General features: G+C 46.1%; 1 protein-coding gene and 1 long non-coding RNA gene across 6 annotated transcripts in view; both read left to right on the plus strand.

Annotated features, from left to right (window-relative positions):
- The window catches only part of LOC137429734 (AP-2 complex subunit beta), a 52,891-nt gene extending 42,014 nt beyond the window's left edge, over nt 1-10,877 (plus strand). For 4 of the 5 annotated variants that reach the window (XM_068119933.2, XM_068119934.2, XM_068119937.2 and 1 more), the window contains one exon: nt 8,430-10,877. In XM_068119933.2, coding sequence (XP_067976034.2) covers nt 8,430-10,291 — 1,862 coding nt within the window. In that variant the 3' untranslated portion in view covers nt 10,292-10,877. The remainder of the gene's footprint in view (nt 1-8,429) is intronic. The other variant, XM_068119935.2, reaches the window with a different exon arrangement.
- Nucleotides 10,878-12,671: 1,794 nt separating this feature from the next.
- LOC144892599 (uncharacterized) lies at nt 12,672-18,633 on the plus strand. Its single transcript, XR_013623794.1, has 2 exons — nt 12,672-15,747; nt 15,809-18,633. It is a non-coding gene; the product is annotated as an uncharacterized LOC144892599 (long non-coding RNA).
- Nucleotides 18,634-25,520: the final 6,887 nt, after the last annotated feature.

Genomic DNA, 25,520 nt, shown 5'->3' on the forward strand with positions numbered 1-25,520 from the left:
CGCAATGAGCATGGGGAAAATAAAGAAAACCAGAGAATTGTCTGAGGAGGTCAGACAGAAGATTGTAGCCAAGCATGGACAATCTCAAGGCGACAAGTCTATCTCCAGAGATCTTGATGTTCCTGTGTCCACTGCATGCAATGTTATCAGGAAGTTTAAGGCCCATGACACTGTAGCCAACCTCCCTGGACATGGCCGCAAGAGAAAACCTGATCGAAGATTGCAGCAAAGGATTGTTCGAATGGTGGAGAAAGCACCTCAATCAACTGCCAAACAGATTCAAGCTGACCTTCAGACACAAGGTACGACAGTTTCAACTCGCACCATCCGTTGCCAACTCGATGAAAGGGGGTTCTATGGTTGGAGACCCAGGAGGACCCCACTGCTGAGAAAGCCCGACTGGAGTGTGCCAAAACACACCTGAAAAAGCCAAAATCCTCTGGCAGGATGTCCTGTGGACAGATGAGACCAAATTAGAGCTTTTTCTAAGCACATCATCTCTATGTTTACGGAAAAAACAAAATGAAGCCTTCAAAGAAAAGAACATCTTCCCTACAGTTAAACATGGAGGAGGTTCAGCAATGTTTTCGGGTTGCTGTGCTGCCTCTGGCAATGGGTGCCTTGACTGTGTGCATGGCATCATAAAATCAGGAGATTACCAAGGCATTTTGGAGCACAATGTTCAAACCAGTGTCAAAAAGCTGGGTCTCCATCGAAGGTCATGGGTCTTGCAGCAGGACAATGACCCCAAACACACTTCAAAAAGCACCCAGGAATGGTTCAAGACAAAACACTGGACTGTTCTGAAGTTGCCAGCAATGAGTCCAGATCAAAATCCCATTGAACACCTGTGGGGAGATCTGAAAACAGCAGTTGGGAGAAGGCACTCTTCAAATCTGGGAGAACTTGAGCAGTTTGCACAAGAAGAGTGGGCCAAACTGCCAGTAGAGAGGTGTAGGAAGCTTATTCATGGCTATAGGAAGCGCTTGACTGCAGTTATTTTGTTCAAAGGCTGTGCTACCAAATATTAAGTCGAGGTTGTCAATAATTTCGTCAATGCCATTTCGTTTTATGTTCTGATTTAAAAGGATATATTAAGTTCTGAATCAAAAACAAAGGTTATGTAATATTAACAGTTAAATATAGAATTGTGGAGACGAAATACTTTGTCAATTTCAACCTATTTTTAGAGAAAATTGTGAGTTATTTGAAAAACGTGCAAGGGTGCCAATATTTTTGGCCATGACTGTATATCCGGTCACAATGCTTTGTTTTCCATGTTCATGCTCGATGGGATAATCTGGTCATATGTGAGCATTAGCTGACTTCCTTGTTTTTAGTATTTCTTTTGGTTCATGTTTCTATTCAGAAATTTCTGGAACTGGGATATCGGGACTTTTGCAGATGTGCCAGTGAATTGCAATACCTTGTTGTGCCTTTATGTGTACAGCTGCTCTGGCATGAGTTTTTTTTACATCCCAATAGGAGGTGGCTCATACTTTCTGTTTCTACCTTGCAAAATCTGCACATGTCTGATTGACTCAGTAATGCCCATTTCTTAAAGCCATTGTTTGTTGTAGTGTCCTTGGTGTTCGGTATTTATTATGATTCATTCTCCATCCCAGTTGGGCTGACCTCCTATTAGATATTCCAAGGAGCCTTCTTTGTCTATGCCCAATCTGTCCAACTCTTTTTTTTTCTTTTTTTTGTACCTCTCTGCTCTTTTATTGTTTCCCAGTTGTCGGTGTATATCTGTTGATATTGTGACAGACCTTGCTGCTCTCTGAAACGTCCATAAAAAGACTACAGGTGCTGTCTGGAACACTCACCTGTGGCTGTATCTTAGCGGCCAGTGTCGGTTTACTGCACTTGTGAGATGACTGAAGCAGATAAGGAACCATGCCGGCGGCTGCACAATGGATGTTAATTGGCTGAGCAAACCAGCGTTGCATGCCACACCCTATGGTCTCTCATTGGCAAATCAACCCTGGGTCAATGGCCCTCAGAGGCATGCTATGTCGTGATCAAAGCAGGACAGGATAGGTCAAGACAGTTTCAAGCTCATATTGGCAATGGCAGGCAAACAAGTGTTTACAGGCAAGTATTTGCAACACGTATAACATTCCCATTACCTCCAAGCGACATAACCGCCCTCAGAATTCCGATAACAACTATTCAACACCTCTACACAAAAACGATCGACACACCTAAAGAAATGAGAGGGAGTGCGGGAAGAGGGGTGAGAAGAGGTGGAGGTGAAAAAGGAGTTGGAGTTGGGGTTGGAGTTGGTGTTGCGGCCCCGCCAAAACTGAGGTGCCACCCGATTGTCTGGCCTGATGGTTCTTGGATTCACCTCATCATGCTCCCTCCTCCACTCCACTTGCGCTCCCTCAGAGCACCCGATGGTACGGGTGACTGCATGCGAAGGTGTTCAGTTGGCGCTCCTGGGCTTCAAGTGGCCGATGGTACAGATGGCTGCATGCAATGGCATGCGGCAGTTCATGACGGGAGAATGGCTGGCGACCAGGTGAGTTGAGGCGAGTTAAGGAGCCGCGATATGGCCTGGCAATGAGGCGAGGCAACCATGTTGAAACGAGTATTGTGGGGCTCTTTATTTCTTTCTCTTTCTATCGTTTTCACTTCGCTTCACTTCACTTCACTTCCACTCGTTCGTTTTTGCTTCGCTTCACCTTATTCCATTTGCTTTGGTCCGCTTCACCTCACCTGCTCCATGCTATGAATCGCTTTGTATATTTTATTGTTGTTGGGAGCCGTTGGTGAGGTATGTGGATGGACAAAAGGACTACTGAGGCACTCGGAAACATGGTGGTGGGATGATGAAGTTGGAAAGAAGATTGACAAGAAGAGGAAGAAGTTCAAGGAGTGGCAGAAGGCGAAGGGTACGGGGGCAGAAAAGGCAGAGCATGAAAGTTATAAGGCAGCCAAGAAGGCTGCAAAGAAAGAGGTAGCAAAGGCGCAGGAGGCATGTAGGAAAATGTTCGGAGAACGCATGTATTTGGAAGAGGGTCAGAGAGCGGTATTCAGGATTGCAAATCAGATAGCGAAAGAGAGGTGTGATGTGATGGGGGTGAGTTGTTTGTAGGCTGAAGTGGGACAAATCGTTGTGGACCCAGATGGAATTAAAGGAAGATGGAAGAGACATATGGAAATGCTGTTGAATACAACAACAACAACAACATGCATTTTAAGGCCATGTTCCCTGCTAGAGCGGGGGTTAGCCTTGCGGTCCCCATGACAATCTTCTCCATTTTGCCCTATTTTCTGCATCTTCTGTTGAATGCAGAGAATGAATGGGATGGCAACATAGAGAGTAACCCAGTTTTAGGACCGGCAGAGAAGATGACTGAGAAGGAAGTTGAGGAAGCGATAAAAGCAATGGCGAGTAGAAAGCGGGAGGGCCGACGGGAGTTGTGGGAGATATGTTGAAGGCAGCAGGAAGTTAGGGTGTGAAGAGAATGACAGAGATCTGTAATCTGGTGGTGAAAGAAGGCTGCATTCCAGTGGATTGGGAACCGAGTACCCTCGTCCCTCTATACAAGGGGAAAGGTGACCCTCTGGACTGTGGCTCGTATCGAGCGATAAAGTTATTGGAGCATGGAATGAAGGTATTAGAAAGGGTGTTGTAGAGGAGGATAAGGAAAAAAGTGAAGATCGACGAAATGCAGTTTGGATTTATGCCAGGAAGAGGAACGACAGACCAGCTTTTTATTGGAAGGCAGTTGCAGGAGAAGTACATGGAGAAGAGGAAGAAGTTGTTTCTTGGGTTTGTTGATCTGGAGAAAGCATTCGATAGGGTTCCATGCGAAGAAGTGACATGGGCATTGAGGAAGTTAGGAGTGGAGGGATGGTTGATCAGAGTAGTGATGGCAATGTACGAGAGAGCGCGCACAGCTGTAAGGACGAAGGACGGGAACAGTGGTGAGTTTGAGGTGAAGGTGGGAGTGCATCAGGGGTCAGTACTAAGTCCACTACTATTTGTAGCTGTGATGGAGGTGCTGGCTCGGAATGTAAAGGAGGGTTTACCGTCAGAGTTGTTGTATGCAGATGATCTGGAGTTGATTGCGGAAAGTATGGATGGACTGAAGGAGAAGATGATCAAGTGGAAGGAATGTATGGAGACAAAAGGTCTGAAGGTGAATATCGGAAAAACGAAGGTGATGGCAAGTTGTAAAGCATGTGGTGAGGTGGAAAGAACTGTGAAGTGGCCGTGTGCTGTGTGCAGGAAGGGTGTCGGAGTGAACTTCATTCAATGTACAATGTGCGCAGAGTGGGTTCATCAAAAATGTAGTGGTCTGAGAGGGTCATTAACCAGTGTGGCAGCTACATTCAAGTGTAAGGTGTGCACAGAGGGAGCTGCAGATGGAGGAAATGTTGAGTTGGATCTTGGAGATAGCATGAAGCTGGAAGGTGTTAAAACATTTTGCTACCAAGGAGACATGTTGAATGGAGAAGGTGGATCAGACTCGGCAACGGTTTTTAGAGTGAGATGTGCATGGAAGAAGTTTCGGGAACTGAGTGGCATGCTGATGAGGAGGGGAGTGTCGTTGAAGCTGAAGGGAAAGGTGTATACTGCATGTTTGAGAAGTGTTATGATTTATGGGAGCGAGACATGGGTAATGAACGTAGAGCAGCAACAAAGCGTAAATGCGAAGGTTTGGTGGATGTGTGGAGTATCGTTGAGAGAGAGAAAGACAAATGATTAATTATTGCGAAAGATGATGGGAATAGAGCCTGTGATGGATGCTGTGAAGAGAAACAGGTTGAGATGGTTTGGTCATGTGTTGAGGAAGGATGAAAGTGACTAGTTGAGAAGAGTGATGGAAATGAATGTAGAAGGAAGTAGAGGATGGGGAATACCGAGAAAGACTAAGCTAAAGGTGGTGGAAGAGGAAATGCGGGCAAGGGGGTTAACAAGGGGTGATGCAGAAAATATGGCAAAATGGAGAAGATTGTCATTGGGCCCGCAAGGCTAACCCCCGCTCTTGCAGGGAAAATGGCCTTAAAATGCCTGTTGTATTGTGCTGTTGTGTGTAAAGTTGTTCTGATAGTTTTTTGCATCCCAAGAGCAAGTGACTCGTACTTTCTGTTTCTGTCTTGCAGAATCTACACTTGTCCATCTGGCTCAGTCTCGCCATCTTTTTTAATCCATTGGTCTAGTGTCCTTGATCTTGGGCAGTTATTACGATTCGTTCGCCGTCCCAGTTGAGCTGACATTATCTTAGCCATTCCAATGAGCCTTCTTTGTCTATCCCTACTCTGTCCAATAATTTTTTGTATTTTCCTGCTCTTTTGTCATTCTCCCAGTTGTTGGTGTGTATTTCTTGATATTTCTTTTTATATATTTGTTTTTTCTTTTTTGCAATTGTTGGGGCTGTATTTGTTGCTGTTTCGTTTTCCTGTGGTGCATCTTCTATTCACACCTGCTTTTGGAAATTATTTGCAAGGTGAGTTAGGGATACTTTTTCAGGTTTGTTGTGTTCATGTTTGTTTACAAATTGCATCTGATACTCTGTTGAACATTTCACATACTCAGATAGTGCTACTCTCGTCACTTTGTGCACCTGGTTGAGTTCCATCAGGCCGCTCGCTCCCTCTTGTCTCGGCAGGTACATTCTCGGGATGCACTGGTTTTTGTAAAACATTTTGTGGATGGTAAGGAGTTTTCTTGTTTTGAAGTCTAACTTGTTGATTTCTGATTGGGGCCAGTTTATTATTCCACTGCTATATTGGAACACTGGTACTGCAAGCTGGTTTATGGCTTTGATTTTGTTTCTTGGGGGGAGGTATGTTTTCAGGATCAGCTGCATTCTACGTAGGTAATCTTTGGTGATTGTTTTTGTTTTTTGACATATTTGGTGGTCCTCTTCTACTTCGAGGTATTTGTATGATGCTTCATTTTCGAACTGCTGTGTTGTTGTTCCAAGGTCAATTTTTATGTTGTCTGTTTTTATTGGTTTACCTTGTACAAATGTGCACTTGGCGCACTTGTCTAGTCCAAATTCCATTTGAATGTCCTCGGAAAACTGTTTTACTCGTTTTAATTGTTCTGTCAATTTTTTGTCATTTGGCGAGAAGAGCTTCAAATCATCCATGTATAGGAGATATGTCACCTTTCCTATTTCTTTGGATGTTCTTCTATTAGCTGTTAGGGTGTATCCGTATTCCTGTTCATTGATTAGGTTACTTAGTGGGTCCAGAGCCAGACAAAACAGAAGGGGGGAAAGACTGTCTCCCTGGACGTTCCCACACCGTATCTTCACATCTTGTATTTCGATTTTTCTTCTGAGTTTTTTTTTTTTTTTTTTTTTGTATACATAATCGAGGCTCGTGAAAGAGCTAACATTTATCACACAAACAAATCAAACAGACAAACAAACAAACTATATAAAAAGGGGAGCGGAAGACAAGATGGGGAGAGAAGGGGAAGCACATAAACACAACATTTGTGAGGGACATCGGGAATGTGTGGGGGGAGAGGGCTTGGGGGGAAGCGGCATGGGAAGGGGGGTTGGGGGGGTGGGGAGAAGTATAAACACAAGGACACCAAGGACTTCCAGGAAAGAAGTTGGTATTTCAAAAGAGAGGATTTGGGGTGAAATTAGCGGGGGTAGAAAAGATCAAGGTTTTGGATGGGGGAAGATAAGAGATGGTGGTGAACAGCTGATTTAAAGACCTGGAGGGAGGAGTGGGATTGAAGGGAGTGGGGGAGTTTGTTCCAGAGGCAGGAGAAAAGAGGAATGAAAGAGTGAAGGTGAGCAGAGAGTCTTGATTTTGGCAGTTTAACCATAAGAGGGTTGCAGGCAGATCTTGTGCGACCTTTAGGAATATTTGCGGGACAGAGCCCAGAGAGAGCTGGAGGAGCAAGGCCAGAGAGGAGTCGGTAGAAGACACAAAGACCACCAACCTGCCTGTGGTGAGTAAGTGAAAGGCCCTCGGAGATAGCTTCATCATGGGAGATTCCAATGATTCTGAACGCTTTGGTTTCAACAGCGTGAAGACGAGCTAGGTGTGAGGCAGGAGCACCAGCCCAGAGGGGAGAGCAGTATTCCATTGAGCTGCGGATGAAAGCCTTGTATGTGGTGAGGAGCTCAGGTGTGCCAAGGAAGGACTTCACACGACGGAGGATGCCCAGTCGGCGACTGGCTTTGGAGGCCAGATTTGAAATGTGGTTTTCCCAGGAAAGATCATGGCAGATAGTGAGACCCAAAAGTTTGAGTGACAGAACTTCTTTGAGAGGATTATTCAGAAAGTGGATGGGAGGGTTGTCGAGTCGGTCTTTTCGGAGAGACATCGTAAGAGTGTGAGATTTGTGAGGATTGAAAGACATGTTCCACTTGTTTGCCCAGTCAGTGATTTTGTCCAGGTCTGCAGAGAGTGAGGAGGCTGCAGACTGCCGATCTGAGGGATGAGGAATGGAGCGGCAGAGAGTGGAGTCATCAGCAAAGAGATAGAGAGGATTTTCAAGAGAGTCGGAGAGATCATTGATGAAGACCAGAAAAAGCACAGGGCCCAGAACACTGCCTTGGGGAACTCCAGCCTGAACAGGAAGAGGAGATGAGAGAAACCCATTCAGGGCCACACGTTGACCGACTAGAGAGGAGGTCCGCCAGCCATGTGTGGAGATTTCCCTGGATACCAAAGGAGGAGAGTTTGGTGAGCAGAGCAGGGTGCCAGACCGTATAAATGTAATATATATAATGTAATATATATAATATAAATGTAAGTGCTGTAATATCAATGTGGTGTTCCAGAACTCCATTGCTTTCTCAATCAGTTTGATTATTTGGGAATTGATTTTGTATGCTTGCATGCATTTTATCATCCACGAATGTGGGACACTGTCAAAAGCTTTCTTATAGTCTATCCAGTCGGTGGACAATTTAGTTCTTCGCATTTTGCAATTTTCAAGTATGGCCTTGTTCAGTAGTATGTGGTCAATTGTTCCTTAACAACCTCTCTTTCATCCCTTTTGTTCTGCCTCTAAACCTCTTTGCTGTGTTGGTTGATGGTACATCATTTCTGTGATGATGTGATGATGTTTCTGTGATCTAAACCATCGTGTGTGTGTGTGTGTGTGTGTGTGTGTGTGTGTGTGTGTGCGTGTAACGATTTAATATTTCACTGAGATGCATGGATGGTTTCACTTCACAATTTGGTGACCATCCCTACCTAGTTTACTTCCTTTTTGCCATCCAATCCTTACATCCTTTAATGCAATTTTTTTAACAAATGATTACTTGTAACTATTGCTGTGAGTCAAACAATAGTATTATGTTGTGTTTCTGCTTACTATTCTTTATCATTTAGGTCCTCAGGCAAAAATAACATTTAATTTTTCAGCACATTATATCATGTTTTGGATAATAATCTTGCAACCAGTTTAATGTTCACTGATGTATTGTATTCAGAGCGGAGCACCATTGAACGAGATGCACCAAGCATGGTTCCATCATCTGCAACTCCACCATCACAATCTGCAACTCCTCCAGAATCACTGACTCGACCATCACAATCGGCAACTCCACCATCACAATCTGCAACTCCACCATCACAATCTGCAACTCCACCATCACAATCTGCAACTCCACCATCACAATCTGCAACTCCACCATCACAATCTGCAACTCCACCATCACAATCTGCAACTCCACCATCACAATCTGCAACTCCACCATCACAATCTGCAACTCCACCATCACAATCTGCAACTCCTCCTCCAGAATCACTGGCTCCACAATCACAATCTGCAACTCCTCCATCACAATCAGCAACTCCTCCATCACAATCTGCAACTCCACCATCACAAGCTGCCACTCCACCATCACAAGCTGCAACTCCACCATCACAAGCTGCAACTCCACCATCACAAGCTGCAACTCCACCATCACAAGCTGCAACTCAACCATCACAATCTGCATCTCTACCATCACAATCTGCAACTCCACCATCACAATCTGCAACTCCTCCAGCATCACTGGCTCCACAATCACAATCTGCAACTCCTCCAGAAGCACTGGCTCCACAATCACAATCTGCAACTCCTCCATCACAATCTGCAACTCCTCCTCCAGAATCACGAGCGCCACCATCACAATTTGCAACTCCCCCTCCAGCATCACTGGCTCCACAATCACAATCTGCAACTCCTCCAGAAGCACTGGCTCCACAATCACAATCTGCAACTCCTCCATCCCAATCTGCAACTCCTCCTCCAGAATCACTGGTTCCACCATCACATTCGGCAACTCCACCATCACAATCTGCAACTCCACCATCACAACCTGCAACTCCACCATCACAATCTGCAACTCCACCATCACAATCTGCAACTCCTCCAGAACCTCTGGCTCTACCATCACAATCTGCAACTCCTCCAGAATCACTGGCTCCACCATCACAATCTGCAACTCCTCCTCCAGAATCACTGGCTCCACCATCACAATCTGCAACTCCTCCTCCAGAATCACTGGCTCCACCATCACAATCTGTAACTCCTCCTCCAGAATCACTAGCGCCACCATCACAATCTGCAACTCCCCCTCCAGAATCACTGGCTCCACCATCACAATCTGCAGCTCCACCATCACAATCTGCAACTGTACCATCGCAATCTGCAGCTCCACCATCACCGTCTCCAGCTCCACCTCTGGAGTCACTGGTTCCACCCTTACAGTCTGCAGCACCTCCTCCGGAGTCATTGGTTCCACCTTCATATTCTCCAGCTACAACAACATTGGAGTTATGCCATACGGCACTTACACCGGTACAGTTTGAAGCATGTTGGAAGGCATGGTCTCCCACTATAACTGTCTTTCTTCACTGGAATGACTATCAAGCCTTTAACAACACAGACTCCTCAATCTTGGCGTTTTCAGATGAAGCGAACGAGCAGACTGGCTGGATCGCTGCTGGAGCGCAGCTGCTGCAGCCGGCTCTACATGCTGTTGGGGTGACTGTCATAGCTGTGAGCCGACAAGAGGTCCACCCATGGAAGGCTTACGTTTGTGCTCGTGAACAAAGAGGCACCCTGATGTTGGCTAATCTGCAACTAGATCAAGAACCTCTAGTGCTTGCAGTAACGGTGAAAGAAGCATCAGGTGACGAGGCTTTATGCGAAGCCTTTGCGCAGTTGCTGGGAAGTGTTCTTCGCTCGCTCTGCACTCTGCCTGTGTTGGGATCGAAATGGATGGAAAATGGCACTACCGATGTATTATCTGTACCTGTACCGAGCAATGACACCATACAAGGCACCACTGAGCTTGGAGTTTAATATTGACGCGTTTCATACTTTGTACTTCATTGTCAGCATGTACATTGCAAGTATAATCTGTATCAACAAATGGAACAGGCCTTTCAGTTTCCTTGAGAACTCTCACAGGGCCAATGAAACCATACAGATTGCTCCATCAGCAGGTGTACATTCTTTGCACATGCATCAGATATTATTAAGTTATTATTCTTCAAAGTAATAGTGAATGAGTCTTTAATGAAAACCTGAAAATGCAATTGAAGATCTTTGCCTTGAGAGAATTTATGAGCATTTATTAATTTATTTATTTAATTATAATTAGTATCACGCTCCCATAACTTGGATGCAAACTTTAATGAACTCTTTCACTTCCCCTTTTTCCTCCAATATGAATCAAACCCCAAAATTTTGGAATTGTTGGCCAGTGGACAGTGTGAGGACAACTTGGTATTTATAGATCACTCACAGACACACACTGACTCACTGATTAAAAATGAGCAAGAATGTTGAAATGCGACATACATGCCACTTGAAGGCACCATTCCAGAAAACAATCACGAAACTGTCCTTAAACAATAATATCAATAAACAAAAGTCTGGCAGTGTAGCCTCGGTCTTGACGGAGAGTGCTGGAGCTCAATGACTGCGGGCCAGTGGTGTTTTAGGGGCGAAGTTTGGATTGCACATAAATAGAGCTCCAACTGCTCACTCATTCTTTACTCATTTGTTGCAGATCTCCCGAAGCCCGTTCCCGTTACAAAGGGGGTATTAAACCCCTTTTTTCCCCTGGGTCTTCGTGTCCACGAGGCCGAATCGCCACTTCCGGAGCAAGCGTGAAAAAGGGTATCGGGTCAAAGCCACACGTACCTTTAACCCATGCTGCCACGAAAGCGGGGACCGAACCTCGCACAAGCCACGCTTAATCGAGTATGCCCGAGCGGTATGCGTATCACGTGACTCGTGCCGTTACTCTTATGGAACCCGATTCGAGCGGTTCTAGTCGTACCATGCGAGGCCAATCAATGGAAGGGATGGGAACGGTCAAATAAGAGGAATAACACAATTTATTTACAATGTACAATAATCAGGATGAATGAAAGGGGACACAGAGCAGAAGCTTAACCAATTTAACTTATCCCCAGACACAGGGCCCACTCACGCACACGGGGAGAAGAAGAGAAGAAGTTCGAGCGCCAAACGCGCTTTGCCGTCGGTCGCTCCGGGGCAGCTCGCCCGGTGTGGCCCTCTGGCGGTCATGGCACGTATGCAGGAGAAGGCAGGCAGGAGGAAATCGCGCGTATGTAGCCCGGAACGGTCGTCTTCTCGAGCACGATTAATACAGCGCAGAGAGCAGGGCACGGGGCATGGGGCAAGTTCGTGTACAATCTCGATAACCGGCAATGCAATTGACTCGTTCTCTTGCGCGTTCTCACTCTCTGACTCAATCAATGCCTCGACCCGAACTCCAACTCACTCTCACAGGGGCTCCGACTCAACTGAACTGGGGTGGGGGGCTCGGAGCAGGGTTTTATTACTCTGCCCCGGCCTTACTCGAATGTTCCAAGCCCCACCTCTCATCACCGTGGTTAGCCACTCCCCTCGAGCTCTGAATGGCGGCTCTCGCTTACCGGCCACTCCCTCCTTCAGCGCCTCCCTTCGGCCTCGCCAGACTTGTTCAGGCCTGCCACGTGGTATGCTGGCGCCAAAAGACCACCCTACTCACGGGCCTGCTCAACGGAAAATTAACACAGGAAAGGACAACGCTTACATTCACTAAGAAATAACTGAACTATCGTGAGGCTACATGTTGTGGTGCGACTACCTACGAGGGGGATTATCCTTTATTCCAAAACCATAACACTACACCCCTCCCTCACCAGACTCGTCCCGAGTCGAACCCACCAATTGAATGACCGGTAGAGCCTGACATGCAAAATTGATATTACGTTTAAATGTGACACATAGGTGTGGTTCCCCCTACCATTTATTCTGACCCATGTGTGCGACAGTTTTAGCACTAGATATGTCCCTCCTATTGCATTGAGAAGCTTTTTTTTTTTACTTTTTTTTTTTTTTTTTGTAGACAAGATCGAGGCTCGTGAAAGAGCTAACATTAATCACACAAAAAGTCAAACCGACACATAAAACACAAAAAATAAGGGGAGCGGTAGACAAGATGGGGAGAGAGGGGGAAGGACACAAACACAACATTTGAGAGCAGGGACATCGGGAGAAATGTGGGAGGGGGAGGTCTTGGGGGGAGGTGGGAGAGGTATAAAACATATGAACACTGCAAGGACTTTCAGGAAAGAAGTTGGAATTTCCAAAAAAAAAAAGAAGAAGTTTATCTGGGGTGAATTAGCGGGGGTAGAAAAGATCAAGGTTTTGGATGGGGGAAGATAAGAGATGGTGGTGAACAGCTGTTTTAAAGAGCTGGAGGGAGGAGTGGGATTGAAGGGAGTGGGGGAGTTTGTTCCACAGGCGGGAGAAAAGGGGAATGAAAGAGTGAAGGTGAGCAGAGAGCCTAGATTTTGGCAGTTTAACCATAAGAGGGTTGCAGGCAGATCTTGTGCGACCTGAAGGAATATTGGGGGGACAGAGCACAGAGAGAGCTGGGGGAGCAAGGCCGGAGAGGAGTCGGTAGAAGACAGAAAGACCACCAACCGGCCTGCGGTGAGTGAGTGAAAGGCCCTCGGAGTTAACTTCATCGCAGGAGATTCCAATGATTCCTAAAGCTTTGGTTTCAGCAGCCTGAAGCCGAGCTAGGTGTGAGGCAGGAGCACCAGCCCAGAGGTGGGAACAGTATTCCATTGAGCTGCGGATGAAAGCCTTGTATGTGGTGAGGAGCTCAGGTGTGCCAAGGAAGGACTTCACACGACGGAGGATGCCCAGTCGGCGACTGGCTTTGGAGGCCAGCTTGGAAATGTGGTTTTCCCAAGAAAGATCATGGCAGACAGTGAGACCCAAAAGCTTGAGCGACAGAACTTCTTGGAGAGGATTGTTGAGAAAGTAGATGGGAGGGTTTTCCAGTCGGTCCTTTCGGAGAGACATTGTAAGAGTGTGAGATTTGTCAGGATTGAAAGACATGTTCCACTTGTTTGACCAGTCTGTGATTTTGTCCAGGTCTGCAGAGAGTGAGGAGGCTGCAGACTGCCGATCTGAGGGATGAGGAATGGAGCGGCAGATAGTGGAGTCATCAGCAAAGAGATAGAGAGGATTTTCCAGAGAGTCGGAGAGATCATTGATGAAGACCAGAAATAGCACAGGGCCCAGAACACTACCTTGGGGAACTCCAGCCAGAACAGGAAGGGGAGATGAGAGAAATCCATTCAGGGCCACACGTTGCCTATGACCAGAGAGGAAGTCCGCAAGCCATGAGTGGAGATTTCCATGGATACCATAGGAGGAGAGTTTGTTGAGCAGAGCTGGGTGCCAAACCGTATCGAATGCACGTGATATGTCAAGTGAGACAGCTCTGATTTGCTGTTTGGCATTGAGGACCTCCATCCATTGTTGAGACAGCAGAAGCAACATGTCCAGAGTAGAATGACCTGGTCTGAATCCAAATTGATGATCAGAGATCAAGCCATTGGAGAAGAGGAAGGATTTGATATCCGAAGCAATGATGGAATCCATGACTTTGCTGATAATTGGAAGCAGGCTGATTGGTCTGTAGTTGCAAGGATCTGTTTTTGCACCTTTTTTGTGTGAAGCGGTAACGTTTGCTGATTTCCAAGATTGTGGGAGATGACCTTGAGCAAAAGAGAGGGTGAAAAGAACAGAGAGAGGGTGAGATAGAGCGGCAGAGCAGGATTTTAGGACCCGTGGGCTGATGCCGTCTGGTCCAGTTGCAGAATCAGAGTCGAGGTTTGAGAAAAACTTCTCCACCTTGTCAAGAGAGAAGGACACAGAGTCCAGGAGCAGTTGGGTTTGACTGGGTAAGGTGGGTACAGAAAGAGATGGATTTTGGACACAAGATGTTGAGGCAAACACAGAGTTGAGGCATTCGGCTTTGTCACGTGCGCTGTCAACTGTGCAGCCATTTGAGGTAAGGCTGGGGGATGGAGGGGAACAAACACCAGAAATGGATTTGACCAGATGCCACCAGGATTTGGAGGAAGGAGACATGTTTGAGAGTTCAATCTTGAGTGTGGAGAGATAGTGCTTCCTGGCACTCCTGAGGGTAGACACACTTGTTTTGAGCTTGGTGGAAGGAACTGAGATTGCCTTCAGTTGGATTTGCCTTCCAAGAGGCAAAGGCAAGTTGTTTCAGGGCAAGTGCCTCACCACAAGATTCAGTGTACCATGGACGGGAGGAAGGGTAAGACAACTGAAGACGAGATGGGATAAATCTGTGCATGAGAGAGAGCAGTTTGCTTTGGAAGAATTCCCAGGAAGAATTGATGTCAGAGGCAGTAGAAATGGGAGACCAGTCCAGGTGATTGATGGCTGCTTGCAGCCCGTGCCAGTCGGCCTGAGTGAAATGCCAGACTCGTCGGCGCTGAGGAGGCTCTTTGAGAATGGTCAGAGAGATGTCCACTTCAACAAGCACATGATCAGAAGAACCGATTGGAGCAGAAGAAGAGCAGCAGACATTTGCAGGGATGTTAGTCATAACCACGTTCAGAAGAGAAGATGCTCCATTGACTGAGATCCGGGTCGGGAAATTGACAGATTGTGTCAGTCCCAATGAGTCGCAGAAGTCCTTTGCTGATGTGCCATGGCTGGTGAGAGATGAACCCACACCCAGCCAGCTGGCATGATGACAGTTGAAGTCGCCACATATGAGGAAGAGAGAGTTTGGATGAGTTGATCGAAGTTGGTCCATGTTGTCCGACAGCGAAATGTAAATGGAGTCATCACTGTTTGGAGGATGGTACAGAAGCTATCTAACAGTTTCACACCCACAACTACCCGAGTATTTCCGGAATTTTCAAACTAAACACATAGCCGGTGGGCAGCATTCTTATATTTACAAGCACGTAACTTAACTTTATTTACAATGCTATGACCCAGGACCTGTTCTTTTTGGAAGAGAATATTGAAGGGGAGAGAAAACACAACAAAACACACTCATAAATGGCACTTGCTGCTTGCATCTTGCTTCTTGCTTCTTCCGTGTGCGTCTATTAAACTGGCTGGCCCCCTGACTGGCATACAGGCCATTTGAAGCATCAGGGCCATCTAAACTTGCAGAACTTCTTTATCCCTAGCACACAATAATAAAGAAAATGCTTTTATTTGCTTTCCATTGGCCAGCAGGGCCGTTCTCACGTGGTCCAACTGCGTGGCATCAATGCCACTCAAACAAGTGGTCCGAAGTGCAAGATGATTTTGCAGCAAGATGCTGCACAGCAGAGGTGCAAGGCCACAAGGCTTGTGGTCCATGTGTGTGACAAGGGTGCAGCAAGGTGGTTTATGGCAGCAAAGTGCTGCACAGGTTGGCTGCACAGGTGCAACAAGGACATGGCAGCAAGGTGCTGCACAGTTCGGCTGCACAGGTGGAACAAAGGTGCAGCAAAAGGACATGGCAGCAAGGTGCTGCACAGTTCGGCTGCCCAGGTGGAACAAGGACAGGGCAGCAATGTGCAGAAGGGATGCTGCACAGGTCGATGGTGCTGCACAGTTCGGCCTCCATAATGGTCCTGGGGCGGGGGGAGAGACGAGGCACAACAAGCAAGCGGAAAAGATGCAATGGCACACAGAAAAACAAGGTGGTGCGGCGCAAGGGACGCGGAAGAGCGAGCAGAGCAAACTCGTCCCTAGCCGTCCGTACCCCCCACCGTTGGCTACACTACCCTACCCTCCCCCCCCCCCCCTTGTATTTACAATCCGTTACTACGTCTTGTCTCCCATATCCCCCTCTAATTCCGAATTCGTCTCCCAATCCCTCCCAAGAAGGAAGGTATGGAACAAACACAAGGTCACTTTTTCGTCGTGATGCGTCTCACGTCCCAAACAGCCTACAGAGCCTCGGAGTGGAGCTCGTCCTCCTCGGTGAATGACTATGGATGGTGCGAAGGGATTTCTCATCCTAACTACTCTAATAGCATTTACTCATCTAAACTACCCAGGGTCGTACCCTGCCAAGCGGCCTCTTTAAACTATGTGGTTATCCTTCATTCCAAAACCGTAACAATATCAATAAACAAAAGTCTGGCAGTGTAGCCTTGGTCTTGACGGAGAGTGCTGGAGCTCAAGGACTGCGGGCCAGTGGTGTTTTAGGGGCGAAGTTTGGATTGCACATAAATAGAGCTCCAACTGCTCACTCATTCTTTACTTTATTGACTTTATGTATCTGAATACAGAATGCAAGGATAATGCAATAGTAAACTAGAACTGCACTCGGTGGAGAGAATACCTCCGCCAAGCTGAACAATTTACGTTTTTTATCCTACTGATAGGCCGGACCAGCACCCGAACCTGAACCAATGTCTAATCGGCATGTTCTTGCCGCCGAACCACCTCATCCACCTAGTTTGGTCATAACTCGTCTGCAACGTTTTGAGATATCGTGCTACATATTGTCGCGCGACCATCTTTGATTAATATCAGGCGGTCACGGATGCCGATCGCGAAGGCCTTAGCCCCCAAGGCGAAAACTCAATGGCGGATTCCAAAAACCAACAGCTACACCAAAGTGCGCGGGATGGATCGGAAAGGGCGAGACCCCTGCAACCTTACCTGTTCTTGGGGCGTCTCCAATGCTGCTGCAAATTAAATAAATCACACGGAAAACTGCGTTCAGGAATATATACAAAAAAAATAATACAAGGGTTTATTGCCAATAAAGACAGGGACAGGAAAATACGTGCCGGTAATGAAATGTCCTAAATCGGGATGTCCCCACACACAGATATCAGAAACAGACGAGGGAATATGAATACAAAAGAGAATGTCTCGTCGTGTAAAGTGAACGCGCAACTCGGTCTTATCTGTCCGTCATCTTCAATCTCCGTTTCCCACACGTGGCTCCTTTCGTCCAGCGGCACGCCTCGCTCCAAGCTCCAAAGCACCGAGCACCAAGCACCGAGCACCACGAGGCCGACCCTCGCGCACGGTCGACAAGCCAACTTGGATCTCACCGGGACTGCCAACTCAAACCGTGAACTGCGAACCGAGCTGGTCAACTGCTCGCAACTGCCAGGGCCGGGATCTCTGTCCGAACCGCTTGCCAACTGCTCTGGCTGGGAAAACGTCCGTGCTCCTCAACTCGGGCAACTCTCTCACTCACTGCCAAGTCTCTCTCCATCTTTCCAACTCGCTTCTCCTTCCAGACCAACTCGACCAACTCGACCAACTCTCGTGCTCTCCCACTCAAACCAACTCTCTCGAACCAACTGCGTCTCAAGACTCACTGCTGTCAATGGCGTTCGGCGCTCGCTAATATCTGCTGGCCGGTGACGTCAGCCTTGGCACGCTGCCAACCAATCAGTCCCTTCCATCGATCCTCCCAGCTTCGCTCAGGCCCACGCCCACCGCGCCTCCCAACCTCGCTCCCTACTCCGTGGTCATAGTGCGTGGCAGTCGAGGTGGATAGGCCCGTCGGAGGTGCAACTGGCGGTGGCGCCCATCGGCGGTGTCCCGGCCTGGTTTCCTTTTGCCGGTTCTCTTCCAGAGTCTCGTCAGGGAAGGGAATCACTTAGTGTTGCGCTGAGGACTTGTCGGAATGTCTATGTTGGTCTGCAGTGCCAAAAGGGACAAAGGTTTGGCTAACCAGGTGAGGACACACAGGGGCGCTGCTCTTTAATCCCTAACTCTACTTAACACACGAACCTCCTGGTAGGTTCACAAGTATACTCATTACCCGACAAAACGCGTACACATGAAACTTATTACAAGGTCAGATTCCTTACCGTGACAGACGAAGCACGTTACCTATTCAGATCTATCTGCTCTACATATCACTACCCCACCAGACATAACAATATCGTTTTTGGCCATATCTCCCAATGGCGAAGAATTACTTTAAAGTTATTGGATCCAGATCTTCACCATCATCTAAACATTTTGTCCATGTCACACACCCAACCTGTCCACCAAACTTTGGCCGAATTTGTCCATAACTTTTTGAGATATTCTGTTCACAGAAAAACGATCAATCAAACAAACAAGGGTGAGAACATCTCCGGTGGTGGAGGTAATAATAATCTTAAGTGTAATTGTTAGGCCATGAGTGTTTTGATTTTTAAAGAAATCATTTGAGGACATTCTCCAGTTAATTAAAAGTCACAATTATCAGGTAATTTTGAATATACTGGAACTACAGATTTAATTTGTATTTACATCGAGCATGTTATGTTGGTGGTTCATGGTCACAGTTAGTGTTTCCTGATGTTTGTTCCAATAAACAGTGAAACAATGCTGTTTGTTAAAGGCGGTGTTTAAAGTCACACTCGTGTAATTAACTCGGAGCTGTTTTGGTTCTGTTTTCAATTCAAGGGAAATATTCCGTTGCCGGTGCCAGCAGTGGGAGGTGAATTTTCGAGCACGTGTTCCAATACAAATGTTGGGCCAGCTGCCCCATGCGCACATTGAGGATCAGATGCCATCTTTCATTATATGTCTCCCTGTTTAAGGTGCTAAATTCAGTGTGATGTTGTGGTGACAGCCTGGAGTGAAGATCGATACCTTCGCAGTCTTAAAATTCTCGTAGACATGATTGGGGGAAATGGACCTCCCTCGGATCTTGATAATCAATGGACAAATGATCTTGCACTCATTTTTTTCCCGACCTTTCCAACAGGGGCTCAAACTCAAGACCCTAAGATTTGAAGCCAGCCACTTTTACCAATAAGCGAACACCAGGCTTAGGCAATGTTGCTGTAACTACAGGATCAGGCTGCCATCTGTTTGTTTGCCAATTATATGTTTGTACAGCAGTTCGCCCAGGGCACCTGGGCTCTAACCTGACCCACCTGCTGCGATCTTCAAAGGTAAAATGTTGCTCGCATCAGGCACTGCTGGGACACCAGGACAGCGTGTTGGGGTTGAGAGGTACAGCTGTAGTAAAGACTCAGAACTTGTGGTTTCAATATTCTAAGTTTGTCAAAATGGACAGTTTTTCGTGGTTGAAGAAGGGAATATACCTTTTGGAAACTTAAAAGTAATTTGGAAAAAGGTGTACAGCTCTGCTATAAGATGTCTATTTCACTACTTTATATTCATCCATAAATTCTTCAATACTTCACTTAATAGATTTAATCAGCTTTTAGCCATCATTGATCAGAAAACCTTTAAAGTTGCGCGTTCCTTTTTGAGATCTACAAAGGGTGCAGGCAGGAATGGTAGGAATTTTACCATCTTTGGAGATCAGGAAAGTTGTTGGCTGGGAGAAGGCTGAATCCACAGAAGGCGATTCATTTCCGAGGAATGTATTCTTGAACATTACCCAGGCATCATCTGGAGAGGGGTTTACTTAAATAATTTTTTTGAGGTTAAATGACATTCTGTACTTCCAAAGGATTAATTGGCATTATTATTACTAGGGCATGCCCGTACTATATATATGCCCGTACTATATATCTATCTAAAATTATATCCCCCCCCTCTATTTACATGAAATGGTTTGGTCCATTCGCAACGCCAAAGCGAACGGCGAACGGCTTGCGAGTACAGTGACAATCCCCCCCCTCTATTTACATGAATGGTTTGGTCCATTCGCAACGACCACAGAACCCCCCCCTCTATTTACATGAAATGGTTCGGTCCAAAGCGAACGGCTTCCGGAGTTTGGTAAAGAAATCGCCATCGCGTACACAAACGCGCAGGAAAGCGAATGAATCGCAAATTCGTTTTTATTAGTTTTAAAACATCGTTTAACGCCAACATAGCGCCAACATAGTTTGCAAACGTGAAATAAATGAATACGCTCTCAAATGTGCCATCCGAGGCAGAGTGTGTCCGCCACGTTCGGCACACGCGCTAGTTCGCTGCTCTCTGATTGGTTGAATCGTTTTTTGGACATCGCTCGGTAAGTAATTGTCCGATTAATATGAAACCTTGAAAAGGCACATCCTCGGGTCCCCAGCAATATACCTGGCAAGTTTCAAGTATATCGGACCCGTGGTTGTCGAGAAACAGCGGTCACAGACAAACAAACACACAGACAGACACACACACACACAGAGATTACTGGAATTATAGATAGATTATTATTATTATTATTATTGTTCCATGATTGCTGGGAGTACATACATCTGTGCCGTTGATGCAGTGCCCCTTTGTTGCCAGTAATCTGGTACTCATATTTTTCTGACCTCGGAAGGATGACAGGCTGAGTCCACCCACCTGGTGTTGTTTAACGGCATAACAGGGGCTCAAACTGAAGACCCTAAGATCTTAAGCCAATAACAGGCTTATTATTGGTATGACATTCCTGAAACTGATCTCCATATTGTTCACAATAAGCAATAGATTCTGCATCTAAGCCTGAAATGTCATTGGATGTATTGTTATTGTTGGGATTTTTACCTGGGTTTGTTAGGATCAGGTAATCAAATGGGTGGTTGTAAAGTTTTCATTTTGTTGTGGTAATGCCGAAAAAGGAAGAAAAAAAAAAAGCGAAGCATTTAGATCGAAAGGCGAGAGATTTTTATGATTACGAAGTTAAAACAGAACATGTGGATGAGATGTGGAAGGAAATTCCAGGTTACTGGTGAAAAAGAACCAGAAAACAAGTGTTTTCAGGTGATTCGAGAGAAAATAAAACAACAAAGGAGGATGACGATGTCTGTGATTTTTGTCAATCCTCATCCCTGGAGCAATGGCAGTGAAAGGTTAAATTTTGGGGCAGATTGCACAAACAGCTTATTTGGTAGATTGATCCCATTTAATGTCAGATATTGATTATTATTAATAAAAATCGGACTACGGGATCTAAAGCTCACCTGGATCAGGACTAATGAGCAACAGTCAACGACGTAATAAAATATCCAAATTTTGTTCATGCACGAAGAATCTCGTCACGTGATTACTTGAATGGAAACCCCCTCGATGCTGATTACAGCGATACCTGTTTATAAAGGTCATGTTTTGACTGGTTACAGCCTGTCAAGTTTGTGTAGGTTATGCGTCGTGTTTTTATAGGTTACGGGTCATGTTTTTACAGGTTACGGGTCATGTTTTTGCAGGTTACGGGTCATGTTTTTGCAGGTTACGGGTCATGTTTTTACAGGTTACGGGTCATGTTTTTACAGGTTGCGGGTCATGTTTTTACAGGTTACGGGTCATGTTTTAACAGGTTACGGGTCATGTTTTTACAGGTTACGGGTCATGTTTTAACAGGTTACAGGTCATGTTTTTACAGGTTACAGGTCATGTTTTTACAGGTTACGGGTCATGTTTTTGCAGGTTACGGGTCATGTTTTTACAGGTTACGGGTCATGTTTTTACAGGTTACGGGTCATGTTTTAACAGGTTACGGGTCATGTTTTTACAGGTTACGGGTCATGTTTTTACAGGTTACGGGCCATGTTTTTACAGGTTACGGGCCATGTTTTTACAGGTTACGGGCCATGTTTTTACAGGTTACGGGCCATGTTTTTACAGGTTACGGGCCATGTTTTTACAGGTTACGGGCCATGTTTTTACAGGTTACGGGCCATGTTTTTACAGGTTACGGGTCATGTTTTTACAGGTTACGGGTCATGTTTTTACAGGTTACGGGTCATGTTTTTACAGGTTACGGGTCATGTTTTTACAGGTTACGGGTCATGTTTTTACAGGTTACGGGTCATGTTTTTACAGGTTACGGGTCATGTTTTTACAGGTTACGGGTCATGTTTTTACAGGTTACGGGCCATGTTTTTACAGGTTACGGGTCATGTTTTTACAGGTTACGGGTCATGTTTTTGCAGGTTACGGGTCATGTTTTTACAGGTTACGGGTCATGTTTTTACAGGTTACGGTTTATGTTTTTGCAGGTTACTGGTCATGTTTTTACAGGTTACGGGCCATGTTTTTACAGGTTACGGGTCATGTTTTTGCAGGTTACGGGCCATGTTTTTACAGGTTACGGGTCATGTTTTTGCAGGTTACGGGCCATGTTTTTGCAGGTTACGGGTCATGTTTTTACAGGTTACGGGTCATGTTTTTACAGGTTACGGGCCATGTTTTTACAGGTTACGGGTCATGTTTTTACAGGTTATGGATCATGTTTTTACAGGTTACTGGCAATGTTTTTACAGGTTACTGGCCATGTTTTTACAGGTTACGGATCATGTTTTTACAGGTTACTGGCAATGTTTTTACAGGTTACGGGTCATGTTTTTACAGGTTACGGGTCATGTTTTTACAGGTTACTGGCAATGTTTTTACAGGTTACGGGTCATGTTTTTACAGGTTACGGGTCATGTTTTTGCAGGTTACTGGTCATGTTTTTACAGGTTACGGGCCATGTTTTTACACGTTACGGGTGATGTTTTTTTTTTAGGTTATGGGTCATGTTTTTAATTGGATACAAGTCATGTTTGTAGCTGATGGCATGCAACGCGTCTGTAGGTTAAGGCAGGGATTTTAGAGTTTTAGGCCTGATTTCAAGCCATGAATGAGCGCAGATTATGATGCGGTGAATACACCTATGGTATCCGATATGAAGTTTGTGGCCAAGTTTCATCAAAATCGTGTATGATTTTCAAGTGATGATGACTGAAGTGTTTACGGACTCACTCACCCACTGGCTTACTTACGGATACTGCTCAATCGCATAAACTGAGCGGACTAAATCTAGGTGAGTTAAAAATCATTAAAAATGTGAACAAATCGGCGCTCGGTGGTTTAACCAATAAATGCCATGTGAACAGATTGGAGACCCGAGAAGAGGACTCCGTTGTTGAATCCGATAATACAACTTTATGTTCTGAATTATTTCCTTGTTTCATATATTCGAAGCTATGAATATTTAATAGAAGCACCTGTTGCTCCAACCCCTCATCACATTTTAAATCCCAAAAATTCACGTATTGTTGATACATTTGTTTGTTTCTGCATGGTTTATAAACGACGTAATTATATGTCAACGTTGCAACACGGCAGCTAACTTTAGTACGATTCGTTCGTTATTGTATCCAGCGATGTTCGTAACCTACTGGAGCCTCCAACAGTGCGAAGTGCACTCACGCATGCGGTAATGAGCTTGGACTGCCAGCTGGTGGCGCTGACGCGGCCCGTACAATCGGGCGTGGTGACGTACAAGGGCTCGTCGAATGGAGACGCTGCAGGGGCGGGGCGAACTCGAGGACGTTACGGTGCGGATGGCATCACGTGGCGGCTCCTCGAATGGAGACGCTGGAGGGGCGGGGCGAACTCGAGGACGTTACGGTGCGGATGGCATCACGTGCAACATCTCGGCCAATCATTATCCCCAGCTTCTTCCATCAATGCCCCAACAATGATCTCTTCCTGTACATCCCTTAATTCATGTCTCCATAAATATATTCTTCCACTTTTCCATTTTATCCTCTTTTTTCCCCCCCTTTCCCCTCCCCGTTACTGTCTCCCTCCACTCTACCCCGCACCCCTCCCTTCGCAGCGCTGTCACTGCGCCCGTACCTCGCCCATCCTTGTGTGGCTTTCTCCGTCCTCGCAGGTTATCGAGCCCCGGGCTGGTTCCGCTGTCCTTGATTAGAATATTTCGTCACCTTTAGATGATAATCATTAAAAAAAAATTTAATTCTCATTCTCGCCGGTTTAAAGAGGAACCCAAACGGGTTTTCTCCGTTTCGCTTTCGTAATTCTATCGCTGTTGATGTTCGTCTCGCAGCAGGAACATCATATTCCTTCCTCATAACGGAACATCTGCCGTGGACAGCCCCGATGAACAATCCCCAGGTCCATGGACACGCGAGGTGTAAATGTCGGTACGTTCGTCTTCATCAATGTCTTTCGCTGAATGTAAATGTTACTCACCTACTCTATATCCTCCCGGAGCGGGCAGTGCGGGGCGGGGCGTACCTGGGCCGATCGGGTCCATGCAGGCAGGATGATACTTGGATGTACCATTTACCTGGAAATCCACTTCACTACACTTATTCATGTGTGATTCCTATTTGCCATATGATAATATTAATTAATTAATAAATTGTTTCGTTGATTTTTCATGTCGATATTATATAATTTGAATTTTTATTTGATTTGATCCTTTATGGTTTTACTCATTATGCTCTACCATAAAGGTATAAAAATGCAAGTCCGCAAAGTCCTGAGTGCCACACGGATGCCATCCTATTTTGGAGGTGATGTGTCGTGTCATCTTGGATCAGTGTGCTCTTTTCGTTTAGTTTCTTATTCTTTACTGCAAACCTTCCTAACTGGTGATCAGCAGGGCAGAGACAATGTGTTCGTGTGGCAAATGGCACTTGTTCTTAACAGGTCATGCAGCAAGTGCCCTGATTGGACTCGATCTGTGCTCTGCTGCCTTGTCAACTTAGGGGGTTAGATTTCTGTGTATATAGATATACACTACATGGCCAAAGGTATGTGGACACCCTAACATCAAACCCGTATGTACTCGGCGAACATCTCATTCCAAAATCATAGCCATTAATATGGAGTTGGTCCCACCCTTCCCGCCCCTCCCCCCCCCCCCCCCCCTTTGCCGCTATAACAGCCTCCACTCTTCTGGGAAGGCTCGCCACGAGATGTTGGAACATTGCTGTGGGGATTTGCTTCCATTCAGCCACAAGAGCATTAGTGATGTCGGGCACTGATGTTGGGCAATTATGCCTGGCTCGCAGTCAGCGTTCAATTCATCCCAAAGGTGTTCAATGGGGTTGAGGTCAGGTCTCCGTGCAGGCCAGTCAAGTTCTTCCACACCGATCTCGACAAACCATTTCTGTATGGACCTCACTTTCTGCACGGGGGCATTATCATGCTGAAACAGGAAATGGCCTTCCCCAAACTATTGCCACAAAGTTTGAAGCACACGATCATCTAGAATGTCATTGTATGCTGCAGCGTTAAGATTTCCCTTCACTGGAACGAAGGGGCCTAGCCCAAACCATGAAAAACAGCCCCAGACCATTATTCCTCCTCCACCAAAATTTACAGTTGGCACTATGCATTCGGGTAGGTAGCGTTCTCCTGGCATCCATCAAAACCAGATTTCTCCGTCGGACTGCCTGATGGTGAAGCGTGATTCATCACTCCAGAGAACATGATTCCACTGCTCCAGAGTCCAATGGCAGCGAGCATTACAGCACTCCATCCGACGCCTGGCATTGCGCATGGTGATCTTAGCCTTGTGTGTGGC

Source organism: Myxine glutinosa, chromosome 6, assembly GCF_964187855.1.
Source record: "Myxine glutinosa chromosome 6, kmMyxGlut1.1, whole genome shotgun sequence".
NCBI lineage: Eukaryota > Metazoa > Chordata > Myxini > Myxiniformes > Myxinidae > Myxine > Myxine glutinosa.